General features: G+C 44.0%; 1 protein-coding gene across 1 annotated transcript in view; it reads left to right on the top strand.

Moving 5' to 3' along the window:
- The window catches only part of CSTPP1 (centriolar satellite-associated tubulin polyglutamylase complex regulator 1), a 187331-nt gene that overhangs the window by 147497 nt on the left and 14110 nt on the right, over positions 1-25724 (top strand). The window contains exon 4 of the mRNA XM_079929743.1: positions 16812-16896. Coding sequence (XP_079785869.1) covers positions 16812-16896 — 85 coding nt within the window. The remainder of the gene's footprint in view (positions 1-16811; positions 16897-25724) is intronic.

Genomic DNA, 25724 nt, shown 5'->3' with positions numbered 1-25724 from the left:
AATAAAAATACAAGGTTTCTCATACTGGTTTTCATAATGGTTTCAATTCCAAACTGAATGTGTTGAGTTGAACATCACATAAAGCGAGTTGCTCTTCACTTCTTCTGACTCAGACTAAACTGAAAGTAACACCTAAGTTACCTATGGAGTAGGTTATGTCAGGGTCATGGAGACCAAGCACTTCACCCTTGCTTGGCAAGCTGGCGTAACTGAGGCCACAACGGATGCCCACTTCCAGATTTCCACTCGATAGTACCTGGCTTAGCTTTCCCGAGGGCAGGTGCCAGAAGAAACTGGCACAGAAATGTAAAGCAGTTTAAAGCCCAGCCTGGGTATCTATCCGGCCTTGATTACACTCTTGCCTGCCTCCAGTTCCCCAAAAGACCACACCCCTCTCCAGAGCTCTGGGGCCCTGCAGGCAGCTGTTCCCACTGGGAGAGCCCTGGAGGGTGGGTGGGTGTGTCTTAGCACCGACATCGCCAGCTGTGAAACGGGAGGGCTGAGATAACACATCCTTTTAACCTGGCAGCCACATGGCACTCGTCTCCTCAGAAGTCCTTTGCCGAATCGAGAAGTAATAGCTTCTCAGACGCTATCCTTTGTCTTGTTGGGGCAAGATCAGTGCCTAGTGTCAGGAGAGAGATATTAAAGATTAAAGAGCCTCCTCCACCAGGAAACGGGATAGTTATGCCTGAATCTCTTAATTTGCTTTTCCCCCCATACAAGTGCATTCATGTTGCTGGGCTCCCTGGCTTACTCCCCAGCAGTTTGTAGTCATTATTCTCCTGAGTTTGTGGTCTCATTGATATTAGAATGTTTTTCATCTGCTGTGATGCTTCCACGCTCCACTGCTTTTCCTCTTACATTACTAACGACTCTTCTGTTGGTTTCAGCCTTTAGCCAAGCCCACCCCATCCACACCCCACTCTTTCCCTGTCTTTTATTGATGCTATGTTGACTTTGTGTGTCTCTGTTAGTTCAGTGTTCTGAGCACCTGCAGAGAATTAACCATCTCTACTTGCTGCTGGGGATCACCCAGGCCTTTGATCTGTTTGATTTCTGTACTTTTGGAAACGTTGAAGGATTCTGTAACCCCACCAAAGTACATAAAACCTGCTATAGTCCCTGTAGCCTGACCTTCCAGACTAGCTCTGCTTAGGGACCAGAAGATGTTAATGTAAATACAGTTGTAGATACCATCCATTAAGTGTTTACTATGTACCATGTACTGTTCTAAGCACCTAACATGACTATCTTATTTAATCCTTACATGTAGGCCTAAAAGGCCACACATGAACTGGTCCCAGTTATTTCTCCAACCCTATTCCTTAGTCCTTTCCCTCTTGTTTTCTTGGCTGTAGCTACATTGGCTTCTATGCTGTACTTCTTACCCAATGGGTATGTTTCCTCCATATAACCTTTGCATTGGCTATTCCCTCTGCCTGGAATGCTTTTCCCTCAGATGTCTGCCTAAGTTACTTTTTAACTTTCTTCAAGTCTTTGCTTAGGCATTACCTTCTTCATGAAACTGAACTAGACTCCTTTCTATAAAATGATGCCACCACTACTACCTCACACTCCCTATTCGACTTGCTCTATTCTATTTTTTACGTTAAACTTATCAATAACTTACTCTATAGTTACTTATTTTGCTTATCTGTCTTCTCCAATATAAGGTAAGCTTCAGGAGGGCAAAGAACTTGTCTATTTGTTCCCTAATATATCCCAAGCACCTAAAAGAGCAGAGTATCTGGCACACAGTAGATGTTCTATAATTCCTGGCGAACTTCATCCCTTCAAGAACCATGTGAGGTAGGTGTTTCTGTTATTTCCATTTTAAAGATGATGGAATTGAAGCTCAAAGAATTTAAGTAGCTAATTTGCCCCACATCACTCAGCTATTAAGTAGTGGAGCTGGGATCTGAAGCCAGGATTGACTTAACTCCAAAGAATGTGCTTTCAAGCACTAGGTCAATAGTTCTCAAAACATTTTTCTTTTAAGTTTTTGGCCATGCCAAGCAGCATGTGGAATCTTAGTTCCCAGAACAGGGATGGAACCCGCATGGCCTGCATTGGAAGCATGGAGTCCAAACCACTGGCCCGCCAGGGAAGTCCCATCAAACTTTGATATACATAAAAGTCACCTGAGCTATTTGTTTAGATGCACATTCACACGTCCTAACCCTGAGGATTCTGATTCAGATTCTGTAGGTCTGGGATGTAGATGATCCATGAGCTATCCCTGGAGGTACATTGGGATATACTATGTTGCCTTTAAGGGCTTGGGATCTATGTAAGGAGGCACAGAGATAAAGCCCATGGAACATTTTCTAAGTGCCCACTGTGTACCAGTCCCTGTGGCACATAAAAGTCCTCACTCTCAAGATTCAATCTTTTGGCGATAATGGGGCAAACAGACACATATATCATTAATAAATCATGGAATATTTAAAAGCACATGCTTTAGATTCAGGCAGACCCACGGTTCAAAGCCTGAATGGCAAATGACTTAACCTCCCTGCATCTGCAAGTAAAATGAAAACAATATTTACCTAATAGGACTGTTATGAGGGATTAAATGAGGTAATGGGTGTCTAGGACTCAGGAAGGTAGCTTAAAAACAAATAACCAACACCAGGATAAATAAATGGCTCAGAAACAGTAAATATAGAAAAACTCAGAAGAAGAGTTACAGTTTTACAGCCTACTGTTTTATACTTAAGAGTACCAAAAATTTTTGTTGTTTGTAATGTACATGGAAATCTTTTCAAAATATATTTATATATATCTATATATAGATATAGGTATAAAATACTGTTCCCTGCATCCTTTTTTTTTTTTTTTTTTTTGCGGTACACGGGCCTCTCACTGTTGTGGCCTCTCCCGTTGCGGAGCACAGGCTCCGGACGCGCAGGCTCAGCGGCCAAGGTTCACGGGCCCAGCTGCTCCGCGGCACGTGGGATCTTCCCGGACCGGGGCACGAACCCGCGTCCCCTGCATCGGCAGGCGGACTCTCAACCACTGCGCCCCCAGGGAAGCCCCCTGCATTCTTAAATAGAACTTATCTTGGCATTTAAGTATATACTTATAAATTATGTTATGCTGGAAAACACTGCTGCCGTCAGAGCTTATTGAAGTGTACCCTAAAAGCATCGATTGTATTTTAAATATTTTTTCCTGCTTCTCTATCATGTTTCTATCATGCTGTTAATGCCTAATTTCTCACTGCTGTCCTTGCACCCGCCTTTTATAGTTCATTTTCCTCTCCCAGGTGACTTTGTCTAGTCTGTATTGGGTTTAGAAACTAGATGGCCAAGCTTATTAAAACTGTGAGCATAATCAGGACATTTCTCAGAAGCCTGTAAGTTAACCACATAAGCTTTAATGTGCGAACTTTGTGACATCTGTCTTGCCTACTTAGAGGCTTATTGGCATTTAGATATTTGAGATTGCCTATTAGTTAAGTTTTAAATACGTTAGGTATTATTGTGTAGGGTACAGACACCTGGAAAATCCATTTTCATTGTTCTCAGCATTGGAAGTTAGTCCATTTTGTAGCTCCATAACTTGAAAGAGCCTTGGGAATCACAGGATCATAGATCTGGCCTTTTGCTGTCAAGTAGGTAACTGATTGTTATCTCCATTTTACAGATAAAGAAACTGAGGCCTAAAGAGTAAATAGCATGCTCCAGTGAGGCAGTCCAGCAGAGCCAAGGCAGGGCTCCAAGTCTCTGAGCCTTCCCTTCTGCTCAGGCACACTGTTCCCAGGAGGAAACAGAGAATCACCTTAGGTTGTAGAAAGGAAGGAAAACCATCAATAACTATGACTAAAGAAAAATGAAGCCTGATTAGCATTGTAACTAATCAGTTTTAGCCCTGACTTTGATAGGTGTTTTTCCCCCCACCCCTGCCCTCATTGGAAGGGATGTATAATCTTATTGTGCCCCCATTGGGCCCAAACTGTGAGCATGTATTGATATAAGGAAGGGCCAAGGGGCATTATAATAAGATCCAGAAGCCTGTAAAGGATTTTAAAAGATGATTATCAGCTTTTCAAACTCTTTTCATTATGGACAAAACAAGGTGATTTAGAGAGGGCAGATAGAGCCACTGAGAATGAGGGACATGGAAATAGGTTTCTGAAGGAAGATGCAGAGTTGACTGGCTGCATCTTCTTGCTTGCTGGCTGGGTGGCTGGCTGGCCTCCTTGCTTGCTTTTTTTTTTTTTCTTTTAATTTTATTTATTTTTGGCTGCATTGAGTCTTTTCTCTAGTTGCGTTGCTTCGTGCGGGCTTTCTCTAGTTGCGGCGAGCGGGGGCTACTCTTTGTTGCGGTATGCGGACTTCTCATTGTGGTGGCTTCTCTTGTTGTGGAGCACGGGCTCTAGGTGCTCGGGCTTCAGTAGTTGCAGCATGCAGGCCCTAGAGTGCGCAGGCTTCAGTAGTTGTGGCATGCAGGCTCAGCAGTTGTGGTTCGTGGGCTGTAGAGCACAGGCTCAGTAGTTGTGGTTCACGGGCTTAGTTGTTCCACAGCATGTGGGATCTTCCCGGATCAGTGCTCGAATCCATGTCCCCTGCATTGGCAGGCGGACTCTTAACCACTGCGCCACCAGGGAAGTCCCAACAGAGGCATTGTGAACCCAGGCCTGTCTTAATTCCAAATCTCATGTCCTTAGTTATTATGTATACTGCACTAGCAGACAATAACCTGGGTTTCATAGCATCCCACTCTTCTAGCAAGTTATGTGCTACCTAGATGCAAATTACGTCCTACCAGTTCTTTAGGTTACTGTCTTAACCACAGAGAATTACAATTAGAGAATCCTAGAATGTTAGACCCAAATAGAACCCTGAGGATTATTGAGACAAAAAATTTGCAATTTTTTATAGTTCTGAACGGTCTTACTTTTTTAAGACCCGTTGATGTCTTCCCACTGCTCATACTTTTGTCTTCTTAATTTTTTAAATGGGTTATACATGAACATGACAAAATTCAAAAGGTATAAATCTTACATACTTTAAAATATATTTAACTTAGTCTAATCGACCCCGATCATTTGTATGTGAGGCATGACAGAGGAAGAAACTGAGGCGTAAAGAGCTGGTGCCCAGTTGAAGGCCACCCATCAATGGGCAAACCAAGTACCTTATCCAAACTGCGGTGAGTAAGACCAGACTTTGTCTTCGAGAATACTTATGGCTAAAAGAAATTGGGTAGGTTTATCCTTTGATGTCACTGGGGTATTTTTTATCTTTTTCCTTTCCTTTTGTATGCCTGCCAGTCCCACTGAAAGACAAGCATCCGAGTTGAGAAAGCCTGACCATTGTGTCATTTCCCAGGGTGGAGAGCCACTAGCATTTGGTTCACATTTTTATTAAAGTAAGATGAGTGATTCACTCACATTACAGGCAAGGAATCTTTTACCAGGAAAACCATACTTTGAAAAACAAAGCCGATGGCTTTAAGGAACAGAAACTGCTAACATCAATTTCCTTTCCCATCCAGTCCCAAAAAAGTCAGACACTCTCTGTCTCTAGCTGCCTCTTTCTCTTACCCACACATATACATATAATTATAGATATGTTACGTTATATATGCCCACAAATGACAGAAGACAGCAGCAAAGACAAAGGTGGATTCATCTGAAGAAATGTATGTGTTATCTACATCCAACCCTCTATCTGGTTCCTGCTGTTTTTTGTTTCTGAAGTCTATTTTTTTAGTTGATGGGTAGCCATAAATCCATCATCATTGGTGGAAGTTAGTGGATTCTGACAAGAGAACAGGCTGTGGTCTTTATAAATACGCCTACATGCTGGCAACAGCCTTCCCATACTCGCACAATCACTGAGGACCAGGGAACTTAGATTGTTTTTTATTTTTAGTCTGTCTTGGTTCAGCTCACCCTCAGTGAGTAACTCTGTTAGCCACTGCTTCTTATTATGTTTATTTAGAAGAGAAGGAAAATGCATTTGAAGCAAAACAAATGCATAATCTGTTCCACTTCTTATTTATTCTATGGCTACTTTGGACAGTGGAAAGCCCAGAGAAATAATAACTTTTATTGGTTTTTGTTTTCTGTGGCTTGCTTTCTCAGACAAGTCCTCATCAGACAGTTTTGCTGATAGCTTATGAAACTCCATGCCAACTCTCAGCCTCATTTTAAATTGGAAAGGAAAAAGGTAGCTGGAAGTATTTTTTATGTACATTAAATATACTCTTCTCTTGCTAATCTGTGTCTGATCCTGTTAACATTGCAGATACAGGCTAATAATGACTTTAAATGTTTATTGTTTTTGTTATCCCTCCTCTATTTTCTTATAGAGATTAGCAGCAAGTCACCAAAAATAGAAAGCCTCTGTCAGTTTGTTTGGAGGGCAACAAGGAAGCTGGGAGCCAGATAGACTACATCTGACCCTGGAGTCAGCCTAGGAGAAAGATGATAGAAAGAGGTGGAATAGCTGGTGGCAGATTTCAGTAGTAACAGTAATGATAATAATAGCATTTGCAGCTAACATTTACTGCATTCTCACTATGGAATTTGCTATGCTAGGTGTTTTTCATCCATAGAAGAAATAAAAGCAGGCTGAGTTCCCAGGGTCCCAGGGACCATATGGTAAGAAAGAAAAAGACATCACAGGGAACTGGCCTGTGTAATAGAAAGAGGCCTTGCCCTGGAATGGGAAGGCTTGATCTGATCCTGGCTCTAACATTTACTTGGTGATTTTATCCCTTACTGAGACTCATTTTCCTTGTCTATAAAAATGGGAATATTTTTATTCCCATTTTCCTCTCTCTGCCCCACAAACTTCTTATGGAGATCAAAAGTGATAATGCATATGAAAACAGTTTGCATAATTGTACAGTCTCTTTATAAATATGACTCATCATTACTTTTAATAGTGAGAAGAGAGAGGATTGGCAGTGCACTGACTATCAAGGAAAGTGGTGTACACCTGCCTTCAGGCAGGAAGTCTGTTATTCACTTGTCAATAAGAACAAAGGAAGCAAGATAAAATAATTATGAGATAAGGAATAAGATTATTCTAGCCACCCACTGGCTGGAGCTGGAGAACTTCCATGAACTGTGCCTTTTGTTATGCAGGTGCCATCGCACCTGTGTGCCTCAAACACAGGAGAGTAATAACAAGAGTGGCTACTCTTTATTGAATGCTTGCCCTGTGCCCTGTTCTAGCACTTTAAGTTTACTATCTCTCTCTTTTTTTTAATCGTCTCTTTTAACCCTCTCAAAAACTCTTCATGATTAGTATTAGTATCATCTTCATTCATATTCATGTGATGATGATTATTATTCACTTTCATTTCTAATTGGCTTGCTCAATGCCACATGGCTAGTTTAAGAACCATGATTTAGATCCTCGTAGTATTAGTATCATCTTTATTCATATTCATGTGATGAGTATTATTATTCACTTTCATTTCTAATTGGCTTGCTCAGTGCCACCTGGCTAGATTAAGAACCAGGATTTAGATCCTCGTCGGCTGATTCAGGAGCCTGCACTCTTAGTGAGGCACTATATAAGACCCACTTAGGGGTCAGGGCCAGTGGGGTTTTCTTTTCTTTTTTTTTGGCCACGTTGGGTCTTCGTTGCTGCGCGTGGACTTTAGTTGCGGCAAGTGGGGGCTGCTCTTCGTTGTGGTGCGCGGGCTCCAGGCACGCGGACTTCAGTAGTTGCAGCGCGCTCGGACTCAGTAGTTGTGGTTCGCGGGCTCTAGAGCACAGGCTCAGTAGTTGTGGCGCACGGGCTTAGTTGCTCCGCGGCATGTGGGATCTTCCCAGACCAGGGATCAAACCCGTGTCCCCTTCATTGGCAGGCGGATTGTTTTTTGTTTTATAAATTTATTTATTTTTTATTTATTTATTTTTGGCTGCGTTGGGTCTTCGTTGCTGTGCATGGACTTCCTCTAGTTGCGGCGAGCAGGGACTACTCTTCGTTGCGGTGTGCGGGCTTCTCATTGCAGTGGCTTCTCTTGTTGCAGAGCACGGGCTCTAGGCACGCGGACTTCAGTAGTTGTGGCACGTGGACTCAGTAGTTGTGGATCACAGGCTCTAGAGCGCAGGCTCAGTAGCTGTGGCACACAGGCTTAGTTGCTCTGCGGCATGTGGGACCTTCCCAGACCAGGGATCGAACCCTTCGTTGGCAGGCGGATTCTTAACCACTGCGCCACCAGGGAAGTCCCGGGCCAGTGGTTTTTAAACAGTCCTCTATAGAGCCCAGAGTTTAAAGCAGTGCCTCAGGCCTTCTCCCGCAGCTTCCTCATCCCCACACCTCTAGCCTCAGTGAAGGCTATTGAGGACAAAGTTGGGTAAGAAGAGGTTTGTTTTTATCTATGTTATACATTAAGGTTCCTTATAAAATTTCCATTTTTAAAAAGTATATCTGTTTAGGGACTTCCCTGGTGGTCCAGTGGTTAAGAATCCATGCTTCCACTGCAGGGGGCCCGGGTTCTATCCATGGTCAGAGAACTAAGATCCTGCATGCCGTGCGGTACAGCAAAAAAAAAAAAAAAACCTTCCAAAAAGTATACCTGTTCAAAAATTTTGTTCAGCCCTCACATACCACAACATCCTTATTTTATAGGTGAGAAAATGGAGGTCCAGAAAACCTGTGGCCAGTATCATGTAAGTAGTTCTTTGCAGAACTCAGACCAAGTTCTTTTTAAAATGCTACCTCCGTTTCAAAAATTGAGTGAGGTATTCCAGATACACCACCACTGAGAGGGCAGGATTTTCCTCTCACCTTTACTTCCCGTGAGGCGGGAATGAAGTTCATTGTCCAACTCTTGTGCCTGTTTGACCGTTTCTGTTCAGTTAAGAACAGGAGCAGGTCACAGGAGGTTACAGCAGCACCTGCTTCTTCCTGGATAAAAATTACACCTTAGCTCTGAAATCTCTGCTTCAAAGCGCACACCCTATCCTCCCATTTCCAAACAAAAATGTGAAGGAGCGACACCTGATAGGGCTGGACTAGTTGGTCTCTGGATCAGAGTGCAAATGGTAGTGCAATGCTAGGCTTGAAATAACTTCCTCGATAGGCTGCTGGGCCCTTTGGGAGCTTATGGTGCCAAGATCCTGCTCTACATTTTAGTGTCCAAAGCTGCCTCCATTCCTCTGTAAACTGTCAGGAGACTGTGCGCCTGTGCCAGAGTAGCTAGCCCTGTTGCTGCTGAAGAGAGACTTTCTTTCCTCCTGGCTGGGGCCTCCTTCCATAATGCCACGTGGCTTCCCACCCTGGGCACGTGCAGCCTGTTGTGTTTCATGTTATCAAAGCTGTCTAAGACAGTGCCTCCCCCCAGAACCAAGCCTTGCCTTGGTCCTCCAACTCTCAGGAGCCTATCAGGATGTACAGAAGAGAAGGTAACACCCCAAGGTGTATACACAGTATAGAGGGTTCTTACATATCAGCCCAGCCCACTGGTTCAGTCCCACAGTGGTGGCTAGAGATGGCCATGGTTAGCCCCAAAACCCAATCAGATTGCCATTATGTGCCACACACAATCCCTGGGGAAGAATTTTCAGACCCTGATTAGAAATGCTCACATTTCTTTAAACCTTTGTATAATATAAACAGTTCCTGGGGAGTTTCTTTTATTCATTCTAAAAATTGCCATGAAATTGTTATTATATCTGATTTAGTGCTTTGCCTAGAACATATATACTGGCCAAAAAGTAATAGTCACTTGATGTTGGGCTTAGTCATAATCAAATATAAAAACTAAAGAGTCTGGCTTTCTGCCCCTGTTTGAACACACTACACATACTCTGGGGAGTAATGAGTTGGCAAAGGATAGTGTTAATAATGACCCCACAGGTGTCATTGGAAGCTATTGCTTCTCATTCCTTTTATAAAATCATTTCCCTTTCAGTAAACTAATTACCATTTTCCTCCATTTACAATATAAAACAACAGTGCTGTCAAAGAAGATAAAATTGAAGAACACAGTCTGCTCTTCTTTGGGGGTTTTGCTTGACAGGAACATGGCCCTAGGATGTGAGCAATCTTCCTGTGACTTTTGTTACCAAGTGCCACGTGGGGAGTGAAGCCGTCAGATGTCTGCCTCCTTCCTCTCCCCTCCCCCAACTCTCCCTCTCTCCCTTCCCCTCCTTGCAGAGTAGCACTGAGGTATTTACTCAGCTGTGGACTGGTACCAAAGCCTCAGTGCCCTGGGGAAAGGAAGGGGTGGTATGGTCATGCCCTGAATTATCCACGTCCTTCCGAGCATCTCTTGGCAGAGCGGCCTGTCTGGGGGTGAGTGTCATTTGGAATGAGCCTTCACAACCCCTGCATAAAAGAATATAAAAACAATTGCAGCTGAAAATTGGAGAGTCCACTCATGGACTGTGGTGTTCTCTGGCCTCTGTGGTAGTTCCTGTTGAGATCATGCAGCCAACCAACTAGAGGTTGTCCAGTCCTCTGGGATTCTCCGTGGCTTGGTAGCATTTCATTATCTCCAGCTCCAGTCTCAGCACTAGCTCACTCAGCCCTCAGCATGAAGGCAGTCATGCAAATGAACTCAGAGTAAACCCCAGTTCATCCTCCAGAGTTTTGGAGGTAAAAACCCTTGATTCAGGCTTTGGGGAAGGCTTCTCTGAGTAAGGAACAAAGGTATGGCCCTCATTCCTTCCATCTGGCACTCCTCCACTGGTCTCTTTTAGTGACACCACTCTGACCCTGGAAAAGGCACCATTTCCTAGGAAGAGCAGGAAGCATCTGAATCTTCAACCACACAGTGCCGCAGTTCTTCTGAGCAAACGTGTGGACACGTGTGGTGGTCTGAGAGGAGGATGTAGAGATGACTAAGCTACCCCCACAGAGCTTCAGAGACCAGAATTTCCACAGCAAGAAGGCAGACCAGATGTAGAAAAGATAAGAGAAGGTCTTCAATCCTTCCTTTCCAAGAAAGGAGGAAGTGAGAACAAATTAGCCCTTGAATATATTGGGCCTCAGTAATTTGTGACAAGATTACTTTTCTTAGCCAAATAACCTCACTATAATCCATCCAATAATAATACATCCAATAATAATCCATCCATCCAATAATAATCCGTCACTCTCTAGGATTAGAGTAGGGCTAGCCAGGAAAAGAATACTTTGAGTCAGGGATTGGTTATCTTGAAAACTCTAGTATTCAAAACTCCAGCTAGAGTTGTAACAGTAGTAAAGTGAATCACTAAGAAGTAAACCCTAGGCGGCTTCTGATTTTCACGGTAGAATTGGTGATCTATTCCAATGAAAATAAATACTCGAGTTGATTGGACTGAGCACTTGATAAGAAAGTGCTGGGAGTCAGCAAGGCCATGGAATGTAGTTACGCCTTCCATAATGTATTGAGTTCACTGAGAGCTGTGGTACCTACCAACCGGGACGTTTTCCATTTTCAGCACTACAGCTCCTGGCACCTCCTCACACTGCCCTGAACTTACAGTCATGCCTCCTGTGCCTGGAGATCCCCCATCTCTGTGTTCACACAGTGACCAGAAACTCGTCCCTCCGAATTTTCATCTGGGTCACTGTGCGGTGCATGTTTTTATTCAATCATTCCTTCAACAGATATTTACTACTGTATGCCAGGCCTTGTGCTGAGGGCTTTCGTTAAGGCCAAAGATGCCTTAATTTCAGGACTTCAAGTTTTAACCAGTTAATAATTATTAAATAATTCTCCCATTTATTGAGCATTTTGCTAATTTTTCAGAAAAGTTCCTTATATACAAATTACCTCATTTGATTTTTACAACAATCACACTAGGTAGGTACTGTGATTAGTCACATTTCTAAGAGGAAACCAAGGTTCAGAAAAATTGTCTAACTTATCCAAGTCATACTGGTGCTAGGTAGTGGAGGCCAGGTTTCGAAGCCAGGTCATCTGATTACATAGTCTGTGCTCTGCACTAACCCAACTGCCCTGCCCAACTGGAGGGTATCTGTATGTTTAACTTAGATACTGGGTTGGCCAAAATGTTCGTTCGGGTTTTTCCATAAAATGTTACAGAAAAACCCAAACGAACTTTTTGGTCAACCCAATAAGTCTTTAACTTAGATGTAAAGTTTGTCAATCACCTGGCATAAACAATCCTATCATCAGAAGTCAAGTCCCCCACTAACCAGCCAGATCACACCTGCTAGAGTAGAACTTGCAGGACCTTTGGAGCTAGACAGGCATATGTCTGAATCTCAGTCCTCCCTCCTCTTACTAGTTCTGTCTCCTTGAAAAAGTAATTAACCTTAAAGAAACCCTAGTTTCTTTATTTCTAAAATAATAACAGCAAATACTAACAGAGCACTTATGATGGGCTATTATTCTTAGTTCTTTTTTTCTTTTTTTTTTTTTTTTTGCGGTACACGGGCCTCTCACTGTTGTGGCCTCTCCCATTGCGGAACACAGGCTCCGGATGCGCAGGCTCAGCGGCCATGGCTCACGGGCCCAGCCGCTCCGCGGTATGTGGGATCTTCCCAAACCGGGACACGAACCCGTGTCCCCTGCATCGGCAGGCGGACTCTCAACCACTGCACCACCAGGGAAGCCCTATTCTTAGTTCTTAACATTAGCTCACAACAACTGAATGATGTTGGTACCACCATTATACCCACTTTATAGATGGGGAAACTGAGGCATAGAGCACTTAAAGGTCAGTAATTTGAAATCAGTGGCAAAGCTTGGATTTGGACCCAGGCAGTCTAACTCTAAAGTCCATGCTATGGGCCACAATGCTGTACTGTGTTGCCTCCTGAGATGATAGGATTGAGGGTGTAGAAACCTCTGGTCCAGAGCCACACAGTCAATGGGACTATTACAAGGTTTAGAATAAGAAAATTTAACAGCTCTGACCACCCACAAAAAGAGTAGCACCAATTTGTGGGGAGTGTTCTGATTTTGATCTTATACCAAAGTCGTCTTATGTCTTTGCCTTTGAACTTTCAGGACCTGCTGGCTGAAGCTTTCCTAATTGTGGGGGGATTCCTTCAGAGAAGGCATCTGTTGGTACACACCGCTTACCTTCCCTGCACCTGCCAGGATGGAGAGCACCAGCAGGTGGGCGGGGATGAGAAATGGCTATGTAGCCACCAGCACAGGTGTACTCATCCCCCACCTTCCCATGGCCTCGGGCTCAGCAAAGGCTGTGGTGCTGGAGCTGCAGTCTTTCCTGTTGACAGTAATTAGAACCTTTCAGACTTAATTTCTTACATGGAAAAATCCCAATTCACTTGAATTGTCTCCTTGATCCAGTTCACCTGGAGCTATTTAGTTCCTGCAGTTTGTTTGGGGAGGAGAACAAGCTATTAAGCCTTCACACATTACCGTTGATAAGATCAAGGTGCGGAAAATGTTAGTTGGGTAAACTTTGGAGCCAGACTGCCAGAGTTTGAATTCCAGTTCCAGCAGTTAAGCATGATCTGAGTTTTTGTCTGTGAAATGGGAATAACCATAGTGAAGATTAGATAAGATGAGATGGCACAGGTAAAACCCTTGGAAGATCAGCGTCTGGCCCATAGTAAGTGCTCAGTAAATGTTAACTGTTAGTACTATTATCGTTAATTAAGCCCATCCAGCCCGTAGACCCCAGCCTAGGATCTTGCTCTGGGAAGCCAAGTCCCCTTCCTGTCCCCCAGGCTCTGGACCCTTCTCTCCTCACTTACCAGATGATTTCATCTCTCTATGCCTCCACGCCCTCATCTGTGAAATGTGGCTGGGAATGCCAGAGTCTAGAGTCTACTTTGTGAGGTTGTTGTGAAGGTTAAGTGAGCTAATTCAAAGCCTGAGCACAGAGCTCAGTGACTAGTCAGTCTCACTACTGTTATTCCTGAAGCACCAAGGGCTGCCTGGAAGGCAGATCTTTGAGATCTTGGAGAGCTCTTAGAGCCAAAGGACCCAAAATAGGCAGGAGCATTTAGGGTTAACCGATGCCTGAGTGTGAGCCTCTGGAGCTGGGGAGACCGCTGGCTTGTTGGGAACGGAGGAGGCATTAAATGAATGCAGACTGCAGAAGAGTATTCAAAACCAGGTTCGGCTCAAGCAATCTGACTGAATTTTCAAGGCAGAAAAACTTTAAAGGGGTTTAAGCATTTACACTCAGCAAGAAGCACCTTCCTCCTCTCCTGCCTTTGCCCCCAGGATTTAAAAACAAAACCAAATAGCTCCTGTTGTTTGGTGTTACTATGTTCTAGACATTCTGCTGAGTACTTTATTGACATCATCTTTTTTGATCTTGACTTCAACCCTGAAAGGTGGGTGTCATCATTCCCATTTTACGGATGAAAAACTGAGATTTAGAGAGATTGAGCAGTTTGCCCAAGGTTGCATACCTGGGAAATTGCAGAGCCAAGATTTGCACCCAAGCCAGGGGGACAGGAGGAGGACAGCCCCCATTTGTTCATCAGTGTTCTGATTTTGGAACAACACTTAGTGCTCACCATTCTCCCAAATACCCACTGTACAACCCAGGAGTGTCTCCAAGTGGCAGATGCCTCTCCCTTGAAATTATCTGGCCTTGATATTATCCTACTTCTACTTTAATAGAACTGCTGTCTTCCACAATTAAACTGGCCAAAGTTGTTTATCTGCCTGCACTTCCCGTTCATCTCTTTACCTGACTATCTTCCTCACTTTACATTGGGGATAGTCAAGTTCCAGAAGTGGTGAACAGGATGTATTCTGTTTTTCTGATGTATTTAGTATTTCCAAGAACTGTTGTTGCATTGGAGAAGTACAAAATTATTTTTGTAAATCATTCTTCTATGCTTAGGAAGCAAGTATTTGAAGCACATGAGTTAGAATATCATCAAGAACCTAAAAGAGAGCTGAGGGTCTGGAAACCAGGAGGCTGAGATCGATTTCCAGCACTGTCTTTCTTGATTGAATAAGGGGGTCATACAACTCTCTCGGCTTCTCATTTTCCTTTACCCTGTTTGTCTTCCCGAGGATATCTTGTAGATAATTTGGGGGATAAATATGAATAACTGTGAAATACTTTGACCCCCCTAAGAATGGTATCAGATCCATCCACCAAATCTTAGCCTAGAAAAGCATTAATGGGGACTCCCTTGTGGTGCAGTAGGTAAGACTCCAAGCTTCCAATGCAGGGGGCCTGGGTTCAATCCGTGGTCAGGGAACTAAGATCCCGCATGCATGCCACAACTAAGAAGCCCTCATGACGCAACTAAAGATCCCACGTGCTGCAACTAAAGATCCCACATGCCACAATGAAGATCCCGTGTGCTGCAGCTAAGACTGGGTGCAGCCAAAATAAATAGATTAATTAATTAATTAATTTTAAGAAAGAAAGGGAAAAAAGCATTAATGATTCAAAGATAGAACTTTATTTAGTTCCTGCCAGAACTCACTTCTCTCTATACAGGGGGTTTTGAAGTGAGAATAAAGTGGGAACATATTAGATTCAGTGGCTTTTCTCCCTTTCGTCTTTCCTGTCCCTCACCCCAAGTCTGCGAGCCCACAAGTGGCTATTACTCCTTCCCTTGAAGAACAAAACCTCCTACTAGGCTGTGCCCTAGGTCAGGCGAGTGAGGAGAGGAAAGTGCACACCCCACTGTGGCTAAGACAAAGGCCGCAAAAGCCATCTTGATCCTTTGACCTACATTGACGCTGAGTCTGTCGCTTTGTTGTCCCTGACTTTGGCAGTGTGGTTAGTCTAACTCTATGCCCCCAACTTGAATTGAGCCTTGATGAAAAAGTAGTAGGAACCCAGGCCTGTCCCTGGGGATTTGGGGTTTTTATCTTGGAAACGCATCAACCAAACTATCAGGGACAGGAGATCTGGATTCCTGTGGCTTGAGCTAACTTAGGTCCAAAGAAACCCAGTGCCTGTGATCATCATCTTCATTCCCCAAATGTGGCCATGCCCTCTGGATTCCCTCCTCTCACTCATGCTCCCAGTTAGGAGGGCTTCTGGGTTGCTCGATCTTGCTTTACCATCAGCACGTCGTTCCATATTTGAAATGCTTTGGTATATGGAATACTTGTGGATGGCAGCTGCCTGACTGATCTAAAATCTCTTGGCTTTGGGACATGCAGTAACAAAACAACTTTTAAACACCAGTGTATTTCCTCTCCCTTGGCATTCTATAAACCCCCCTGAGATTTACCTCTCTGGGTTTTCTACTGGGTCACAGAGCCTCATCCTGCCTCATCTCTCCCAAAACACTGCTTCTGTATATCAGGAGTCACTTGGTTGCCTAGATTGTATATCTTGGACCTTGGTCTTGGCTTCCTAGAATAGGATGACCAGATTTGTGTGCAGCCATCCAAAAGGAGCCAGCCTGCACAGTACTGGATGACAGAGTAAGAAGGTCTGTGGGTTGCTATGCTGTATTCTTCTCCTCCATACGTTGCAAGACTGCATTTGTCTTAATACTGCTTGCAGATGTTCTGTGGATGGTCTTTGGGCATGTTGTGGTGAATGTTACCATGCCAGAGAATTTCAGCAAACTTAGCCAGCTCTGAAATGACTCATTCTTGTGGATTTGCATACATAAGAAGGCTAATGAAGGTACCCCTCTAATTCCCCCTTCTTACCCGACCATCTTTCAAACCAGTGAAGCTCCTTTGGCCAAAATGTTGTAGCTGGGTGCCTCCCATCCAGGAAAAACTTTGTAGAAATATTGATCTTAAAATCTCACCCTTGGAGGGTTAGTGGCTAATGCAGCCTTAACACTGACTCACCTTTAAAAGAGCAGATCTATGGAGAGTAGGTCTGAAAACCATGAAATGATCAAAAAGACAGCAGTGACTTCACATGCAGAGACCTAATGTGTTCCTATCCATTTCCATTCCAGATTTGCTGACCATGAGGGAATATCACTGCTTGCTGCAATTACTGTGCCCGGATTTCCCGCTGGAGCTCACTCAGAAAGCAGCCAGGTATGTCTCCTGGGCTTTTGAAGTCAACTCAGCCCCCTCTTTGGCCCAGGCTTCTGAGAGAAACCTGAACTGTATACAAACAAACATACCATTAGGGGAGAATGAAACTGATAGGGAAAAAACTGGCATTTGGAGAGGGGTCTATTTGGGATTTGCCCAAAAACATGATACTTTCTGCATTTCCAAATGGAAACCAAATGATCTTTGGTGGTTTCTGCGGGGAGTTTTATGGTCTGCAGATAGAGTTGGGAGGTGGTGAGACGAAGAGGCAAACACACACACACACACACACACACACACACACACACACAGGCACATACACAAAGAAATATCCCTAGAGGAAATTCTGAGAAAATATGGGGCAAGTTTGACAGCGACTTGTAATAAAGGGGGTTGAAGTTCGAGACTGGAAAACATGAAGGTGATAAAGCCCAATTGAGGGAGGGATAAATTGTATTACTTATGCTAAAAGAAGGTTTTCAAGATTAGTCCAGAACCAGGAAGACTTGGTAGAAATAGTTAGAACCCTCTAATTTCTGTGTTTGGTTTCACTGTCATTCACATTTTTTAACCAGATGAGGTCGTTGGGCTATGCCTCAGTTAACTTTTACTTATTTAACTGAAAACCTGAGCTAAGGCAGCAAGTGGAAGTATAGCAAAAATCTTGTTTTCTGAAAAATGCCAGAGCAGAGGATTTTTAGGAAAATACTCTGTATTATATCATATATGACAGATACGTGTCATTAGACATTTGTCCAGATCCATAGAATGTACAACACCAAGAGTGAATCGTAAATCTAAACTGTGGACTTTGGGTGATGATGTCTCAATGTAGGTTCAACGATTGTAACAAAGGTACCATTGGTGGGGGATGTTGATCTGGGGGAGGCTGAGCACGTGTGGAGGCAGGTGGTATATGGGAAATCCCTGCACCTTCCCCTCAATTTCACTGTGAACCTAAAACTGCTCTAAAAAAGTAAAATCTAAATAATAAATTTTTAAATGCCCAGCTTCCCTAAATCAATTAGTCAAGTATATTTACAGAGTAGAGTTGACTAGTGAACAGGGAGGGGCTTAGGGGCACCGACCCTCTGTGCAGTGGAAAATCCAAGTGTAACTTACAGTCAGCTCTCCATATACACAGTACCTCCATATACATGGCTCTGCATCCGTGGGTTTAGCACCTGCAGGTTCAACCAACCGCAGATTGCGTATTTGCTGTTGAAAAAAAATCCACATATAAGTGGACCTGTGTAGTTGAAACCCAGGTTGTTCAAGTGTCAACTGTATATTCACATCCATCACCACAGTCAATTTTAGAGCATTTTAACTACCCCACCAAGAAATCCAGCACCTCTTAGCCATTACTCCCCAATCCCCCCATCCTCCCTAGCTCTAGACAACCACACTCTGTCTCTATATATTTGCCTATTCTAGACATTTAAAATAAATGGGATCGGGCTTCCCTGGTGGTGCAGTGGTTGAGGGTCCGCCTGCCGATGTAGGGGACGCGGGTTCGTGCCCCGGTCCGGGAAGATCCCATGTGTCGCGGAGCGGCTGGGCCCGTGAGCCATGGCCACTGAGCCTGCGCGTCCGGAGCCTGTGCTCCGTAACAGGAGAGGCCACAACAGTGAGAGGCCCCCGTACCGCAAAACAAACAAACACAAAAAATAAAAAAATAAAATAAATAAATGGGATCATATGATATATGGTGGTCCTTTGTGACTGGTTTCTTTCACTTAGCCTTGTTTTCAAGGTCCATCCACATTGTAGCAGGTCTCAGTACTTCCTTTCATCAAATATTTCTTGAGTGCCAATTTTGTGCCAGGATCTATTCTGCATATTAGGGGTACAGTGATGAATAACATATAGTTCCTGCCCCTAAAGGAGCTTGCCATTTGATTTAGAAGTGGATCCCTTGGGTACCGATCACGGCCTGCCACCACTGTGTGTCACATCACCTTGGTTTCTGTCACTGCACAGCAGCCTCCGTCCTCCTGTCCCACTCCTGAAAGGTAGCGGGCGAGTGTGAGGGTGAGCCTTCTGTATGATTTTCAACCCCACCAGCCCCGTTTTTGCATTTGCCCCACCCATCTCCCAGACCCTTCCAAACAATCTGATGTGTGTAAGCATGGCAAGATTAGACTAGAAGGAATAGAACCCTCTAAGATCCACAGATTCGTACAATTATTGATACCAAGGGGCTTCTGGAGTGGCATTCCCCTAGCTGTGTCAGAAGCTTACCTCCTCCGCAAGAGGCCTACTGTTCAATAGAAACTTCAGACCTTTCCATTTGAGGAAGAGGAAGCAAGGTAACCAGTCCATGTCAATAGCAGGGAATGTGAGGGGATGATGGGGATGCCAGTATCAACAACAGAAGGGCCCCAGGTGAGCCTCAGGATACTGGCTACAAAATTAGAGATGAACTCGGGACTCAGGCTTTTGTGTCAACCCTGCCTCCCCAGTGCCCTGCTTTCCTCACTCCACTCCAGCTGGTGTGTGTGTGGAAAAATTGCATACATCCCAGAAAGTGCCCTCTGATTGTTTAAGCTATTATCATCTTGTCCTGAAGGTCAGGATCCCAACTTCCTCACACACAAACCCACGCTTCTGACCAGAACTGCAAATGGGGGTGGTTAGGCCTCCAAGGCAGTTACTCTAGCTGGAAGAGGCACTGCCCTCTCCTGTCTCACTGCTGGTCTCACTGTATTCATGGCCCTGAGGTCTGGGGACAGGCCGCAGGAGGAGGCTCCAGTCTCTGATGCTGTGCGCGTAAAAGAATGTAATCCACAGGCAGCTGTACGCCAGAGCCTGTTCAGCGGCAGAGCAGCTCCACATGCGCCTGACTTATGTGCGGCCAGCACCGTGGCCAGGCCCCGGAGCGGCAGGGCAGGTGTGAGCCGGAAACAGGAGAGCAAAGAGCAAATAGACTCCATGACAGCGCCCAGCCAGAGATCCCCTCCACCGCACACACTCCTGCAGCAGTGGGAGTCGTTAAGTAATTTTATCCCTAAGTGGTCACCATAGCTTCTCTGTCTCCAAGGACTGGGAGGCTTTTCTGACGGTTAAGAACATTCAACTAGAGCCGGAATTCTTGAGTTCAAACCCTGGTTCCACAATTTACCAGCTTGTGCCCTTGGGAAAGTTATTTAATTTCTTTGAGCCTCAGTTTCCTCATTTGTAAAGTGGGAATAATCGAAGAAGCATATAATGTGCTTAAAATAATGCCTGGCACAGAGCAATGTTAGAAGCAGTGGTATTAACCTTGACCTTTAAGAGCACAGGCATCATAGGGTTAGAAAGACCTGGGTGTACACACCACCTGTGCTCTATTAACTGGATGACCTTGAGGATCTCTCTTAACTTCTACAAGCCCTGTTCCCCTATCTGTAAAATGGGGCTAATAATAATAACTAACTCAGGGCGGTTGTAAGATTTCAACAAAAAATTATATGTAAATTGCTTAGCACATTATATAATCCAATAAATAATAATTTCTGCTGTTAAAATGTTAGTATTATTATTATTACCAGATTTTTTTAAATAAGTGAGAAGTCAGACATAGAGAGCAGATTTGTGGTTGCCAAGAGGGAGCGGGGGAGGGAGAGGGATGGACTGGGAGACTGGGGTTAGTAGATGCAAACTGTCACATTTATTTATTTGTTTGGTTTTATTTATTTATTTATTTATTTATTTTGGCTGCATTGGGTCTTCATTGGCTTTGGGCTTTCTGCATTGGGCTTTCCCTAGTTGCGGCGAGCCAGGGCTACTCTTTTTTTTTTGCGGTACGCGGACCTCTCACTGTTGTGGCCTCTCCCGTTGCGGAGCACAGGCTCCGGACGCGCAGGCTCAGCGGCCATGGCTCACGGGCCCAGCCGCTCCGCGGCATGTGGGATCTTCCCAGACCGGGGCACGAACCCGCGTCCCCTGCATCGGCAGGCGGACTCTCAACCATTCCACCACCAGGGAAGCCCCGGGGCTACTCTTCATTGTGGTGCGTGGGCTTCTCATTCCGGTGGCTTCTCTTGTTGCGGAACACAGGCTCTAGGCGCACAGGCTTCAGTAGTTGCAGCACACGGGCTCAGTAGTTGTGGCACGTGGGCCCTAGAGTGCACAGCCTTCAGTAGTTGCGGCATGTGGGCTCAGTAGTTGTGGCACACGAGCTTGGTTGCTCTGTGGCATGTGGGATCTTCCCGGACCAGGGATCGAACCCATGTCCCCTGCATTGGCAGGCAGATTCTTAAACACTGACCCACCAGGGAAGTCCCAAACTATTACATTTAGAATAGATAAGTAACGAGGTCCTACTGTATAGTGCAGGGAACTATATCCAACCTCCTGGGATAAACCATAGTGGAAAAAAATATTAAAAAAGAATGTATATATGTGTATAACAGTCACTTTGCTGTACAGCAGAAATTAGCACAACACTGTAAATGGACTATACTTCAATTAAAAAATTAAATAAGTGAGAAGTTCCTGGGTTCCCTAAGGCAGTGGTTTCTGGCCTTTTTTCCCTTCACAAAGTTCAGAAAATAATATATAACAAAAAGTAGGGTAAAGACAGGACTGCCTGTGTCTCCTCCCTCCTGGGCCGGGGGGACCATCACACCTGTAATCCATTCAAGGCCCAAATGACACAGGGGTGGGAAGCTTCCCTCCAAGGGTGAAGATTTAAAGCAGTGGTTCTCCAACTTGAGTGTGAATCAGAATCACCTGCAGGACTTACTAAACCGCGATGGCCCAGCCCCATGCTCAGAGTTCAGTGGGTCTGAGGTGGGGCTCAAGAATCCATATTCCTTATAGGTTCTTAGGTGATGCTCATGGTCTGGGACCACACTTTGAGAACCACTTTAGAGCATTGCATGCCAACCTCTTTCTGGCATTTTAGAATTGATTGCATTAAAAGGAATTGCTTTTCCTTCTCACTCTTGTCATCTGAAACACTAACTCACTTCTCCCTCACTTAAAGCCAGATTTCCTAGTGAGTAATATATGTTTAACAGGAAAAGCTCTTTTATCATGGTTATATGCTGAATACATATAGTGCTTCAAAAGCACATAAACTCCTCTAAGGAATCTAGTTTTAGACCTAACAAGTCACCTCCATTTAAGAGAGTCATTTTTCAGCTGGTCCCTGTATCACAAAGGTTGAATGGCCTAATGGTGTAGGACTCAGGTGCTGGAGCCAGACAGCCCTGGGTTCAAATCTCACTTCCTTCACTCATAGGCTTGCGACCTTGAGCAACTCCTCTGAGCCTCAATTTCTTCATCTTTAAAATGGAAATATAATAGCACCTGCCTCATAGAGTGTTTTTAGGATTTAATGAGATAATGCATGTAAAATACCTGTCACAAAGTCTTTTTTTGTTTGTTTTGTTTTGTTTTTTTGGCCGCACTGTGTGGCTTGTGGGATTTTAGTTCCCGAACAGGGATTGAACCCGTGCCCTTGGCAGTGAGAGCACAGAGTCCTAACTACTGGACCGCCAGGGAATTCCCTTACCTATTATTTATTTATTTATTTATTTATTTAGGCTGCATTATTTAGGCTGCATCAGGCCTTAGTTGCGGCACGCAGGATCTTTCGTTCTAGCATGCGAGCTCTTTGTTGCGGTACTCAGGCCTTTCTCTAGTTGTGGTGCGTGGGCTTGCTAGTTGTGGCTCATGGGCTCAGCTGCCCCATGGCATGTGGGATCTTCATTCCCCGACCATGGATCAAACCAGCGTCCCCTGCATTGCAAGATGGATTCTTAACCACTGGACCACCAGGAAAATCCCTCCCTTACCTATTTTTAAAGAATATAATTATAATTAGTAAGTGGGGAGTGATACTTCATTCCTATCTTCATTTTTCAAATGTTTACTGAACATCTACCCTCTGCCAGACCTCATGCCGTGCCCTGAAGATACAGCTTTATGCTCTCTTGATGTCTTTCTTTATGCTTCTCCTCTGCAATATCATCCTGCATAGATCTCCTCCCCAGATCTGACCTGCCATCTGACAGTGTCACTGTTGCCCCAAAGGTCTTTCACCTAAACAGACTATCCTTTCCCTCCCCATTCTTTCATTTACCAAATATTTATTGAGTGCCTGTTATATTGCCAGTCGTGCTTGTGGAGGGGCTATGACAATGTTGCTCCAGCCCTGGAAGAACTTACAAACTGACAGAGCAGCAGACATTAAATAAACGAAGAGCTAAGTGCTATAGGAACATATAAACAGGATACCCAGCCTAACCTGGGGAATCATGAAAAACTTGTCCATAAAACAGAGATGTTGAACCTGAGACCTGAAGGATTAATAAGAGATGAATTTGCCCTATCAACTACTAGGACTGATTATAAGGCCATCATAATGCCAACTAAAAATTTGGAACTTGCCATCTGCCTTTACAAGGATTAAGCCACTACAGCCGCTGACCTTCAACACACCCTGAGTGGGATTCAGAGCGGAGATCAGGAATGAAGCGCTCTGTGCTCTGGGGAAAAATGGCAGAACAGGCCTTCAGATAGTTAGATTTTTTTTTTTTTTTTGGCCATGCTGCATGTGGGATCTTCCCCAACCAGGGATCAAACCCATGCCCCCTGCAGTGGAAGCGCAGAGTCTCAACCACTGGACCGCCAGGGAAGTCCCAGATAGTTAGATATTTTCAAGGGAAGATTTTACGAGCCCAATTCTTGCATCTCCTCATACCTGAAAAGGCATTAAAATCATTAATGGAGACACCTGTCCTCATGACCAGCAGTAAACTTCACAAGACTAGTGACAGCCTTCTGCAAAAATGTGTGCTGGATTGCATGTACGTCCCCTTCACCAAAATCACATATATACCAACCTTCCCCCCTACCTCTCCAGAGCAGTTTCTCAGAGCTATCTGATATGCTATCTCCCAGGCCGTAGTCCTCATTTTGCCCCAAATAAAACTTAACTCAAAACTCTCACGTTGTGCATGTTTTTTTCAGTCGACAGTTTATCCACATACGATAAAATAAAATTAGCTCCCTACTTCAGACTATATTCAGAAGTCAATTTCACATAGATTACAGACCTAAGTGTAAAATGCAAAACCGTAATACTCTTAAAAGAGATTAGGAGAAAATATTTTTATGGCCACCGGGTAGTTAAAAAATTCTTAAAACAAGATAAAAATTCTTAAAGCCCAAGCCCAGTGGACAAGGTTGATAAACTGACCACAAGCAGAATTGCATTCACTTATTCAATCATTCAGCCAGTGTTCATGGAGAGTGCCTGTTCTGTGCCAGGCACTCTTCCAGGTGCTGAGGACAGAGCAGTGAACAAAACCAAGCCCCTGCCCTCGTGGAGCTGACATTCTAGAGAAAGGGGAAGTATCTGCTAGGAAGCACGAATTCCCTGATGGCAAAGTGAACCCTAGCCACAGCAATGCAAGTGTTGAACCCTAACCCGCAGGACTACCGGAGAATTAAGATTAAAATTTTCTGTTCAACAAAAGATGCTGTAAACAAAGTTGAAAGACAAGCCAGTGACTAGAAGATATTTATTACATATGTAACTAACAACAGATTAGTCTGCAGAGTTTTTTAGTCTCAAGAATGGTTTATGGGGGACTTCCCTGGTGGTCCAGTGGCTAAGACTCCGCGCTCCCAATGCAGGGGGACTGGGTTTGATCCCTGGTCAGAGAACTAGATCCCACATGCCACAACTAAAGATCCTGCACACCACAACTACAAAGATCCCGCATGCCGCAACGAAGATCCTGCACACGGCAATGAAGATCCTGCGTGCAGGAACTAAGTTTAAGACCTGGTGCAGCCCAGCCAAATAAATAAATTAATTAAATTAATATTTTTTTAAAAAAAGAGTTAAAAACTATTTAAAAAAAAAGAATTGCTTATGAAGAACTCCTACAAATCAATAAGAAAAAGATGAAGAACCTCAGTAGAAAAACAGTCCAAAGATACAAACAGATAATATATAGAAGAGAAAACCCTAACAATTAATAAACATTTGGGCATATCTTCATGGCCAAACTCACTGGTATCAAGGAAATGCCAATTAAATTGAGATACCACTTCACAGTCATCAAATGGGCAAAAATTTTAAAGTGAGATAATACAAGTATTGGTGAGAATGTGGGACAGTGGGAACTCTCCTAAACTGCTAGTGGTAGTGTAAATTGGTGTAATCACTTTGAAGCAATTTGGGCACATCTTAAAAAGTTCAAGACGTGTGCCTGGTTATAAGGAGACATGCAGCATTATTTGTAATCGCTACCAATGGAACCCTCTGCCCGTCCCTATGCAGTAGAAAGGACAAAGTGTGCTGTCTCCATTCTGTGGAAATCTATAGAGCAGCTAAAATGAATGCAGGGAGCTATATATGCATCAGCACTGATAAATCTCAAAATGTCAAGTTACCAAGTGATGCATACAGTCTGAGAACAAGCAAAACAAAGTTATATAATATTTTAACAATGTAGACATTTGTGTGAGTTAATATAGTATGGAAACATGGGAGGGATGCCAAGCCCAAGTTTAAATGAATGAATGCTAAGCCCTCAAGCCCCAGTGACGATCTCTGAGGAGGAAGGTAGAGGAAGGGGATGAGGGAGGGTGTCCAGGTGTCCAGGTGTTTTAATCTATATGTGTAATATTTTACAAAGCTTTTAAACATTGAAGCAAGGGTGGCAAAATGTGAAGTTTTGATGAAGTTAGCTAGTGGGTATACAAATGTTTGTTATGTTAGTCTGTGTAATTTTTTTGACGTTTTAAATATTTTATTTAAAGTGAAAAGGGGACTTCCCTGGTGGCGCAGTGGTTAAGAATCCTCCTGCCAATGCAGGGGACAC

The sequence above is a fragment of the Stenella coeruleoalba genome (genome assembly GCF_951394435.1).
Source record: "Stenella coeruleoalba genome assembly, chromosome: 8".
NCBI lineage: Eukaryota > Metazoa > Chordata > Mammalia > Artiodactyla > Delphinidae > Stenella > Stenella coeruleoalba.
Note: the sequence above shows the minus strand (reverse complement) of the source record. Positions and strands in the feature narration are given on the sequence as shown.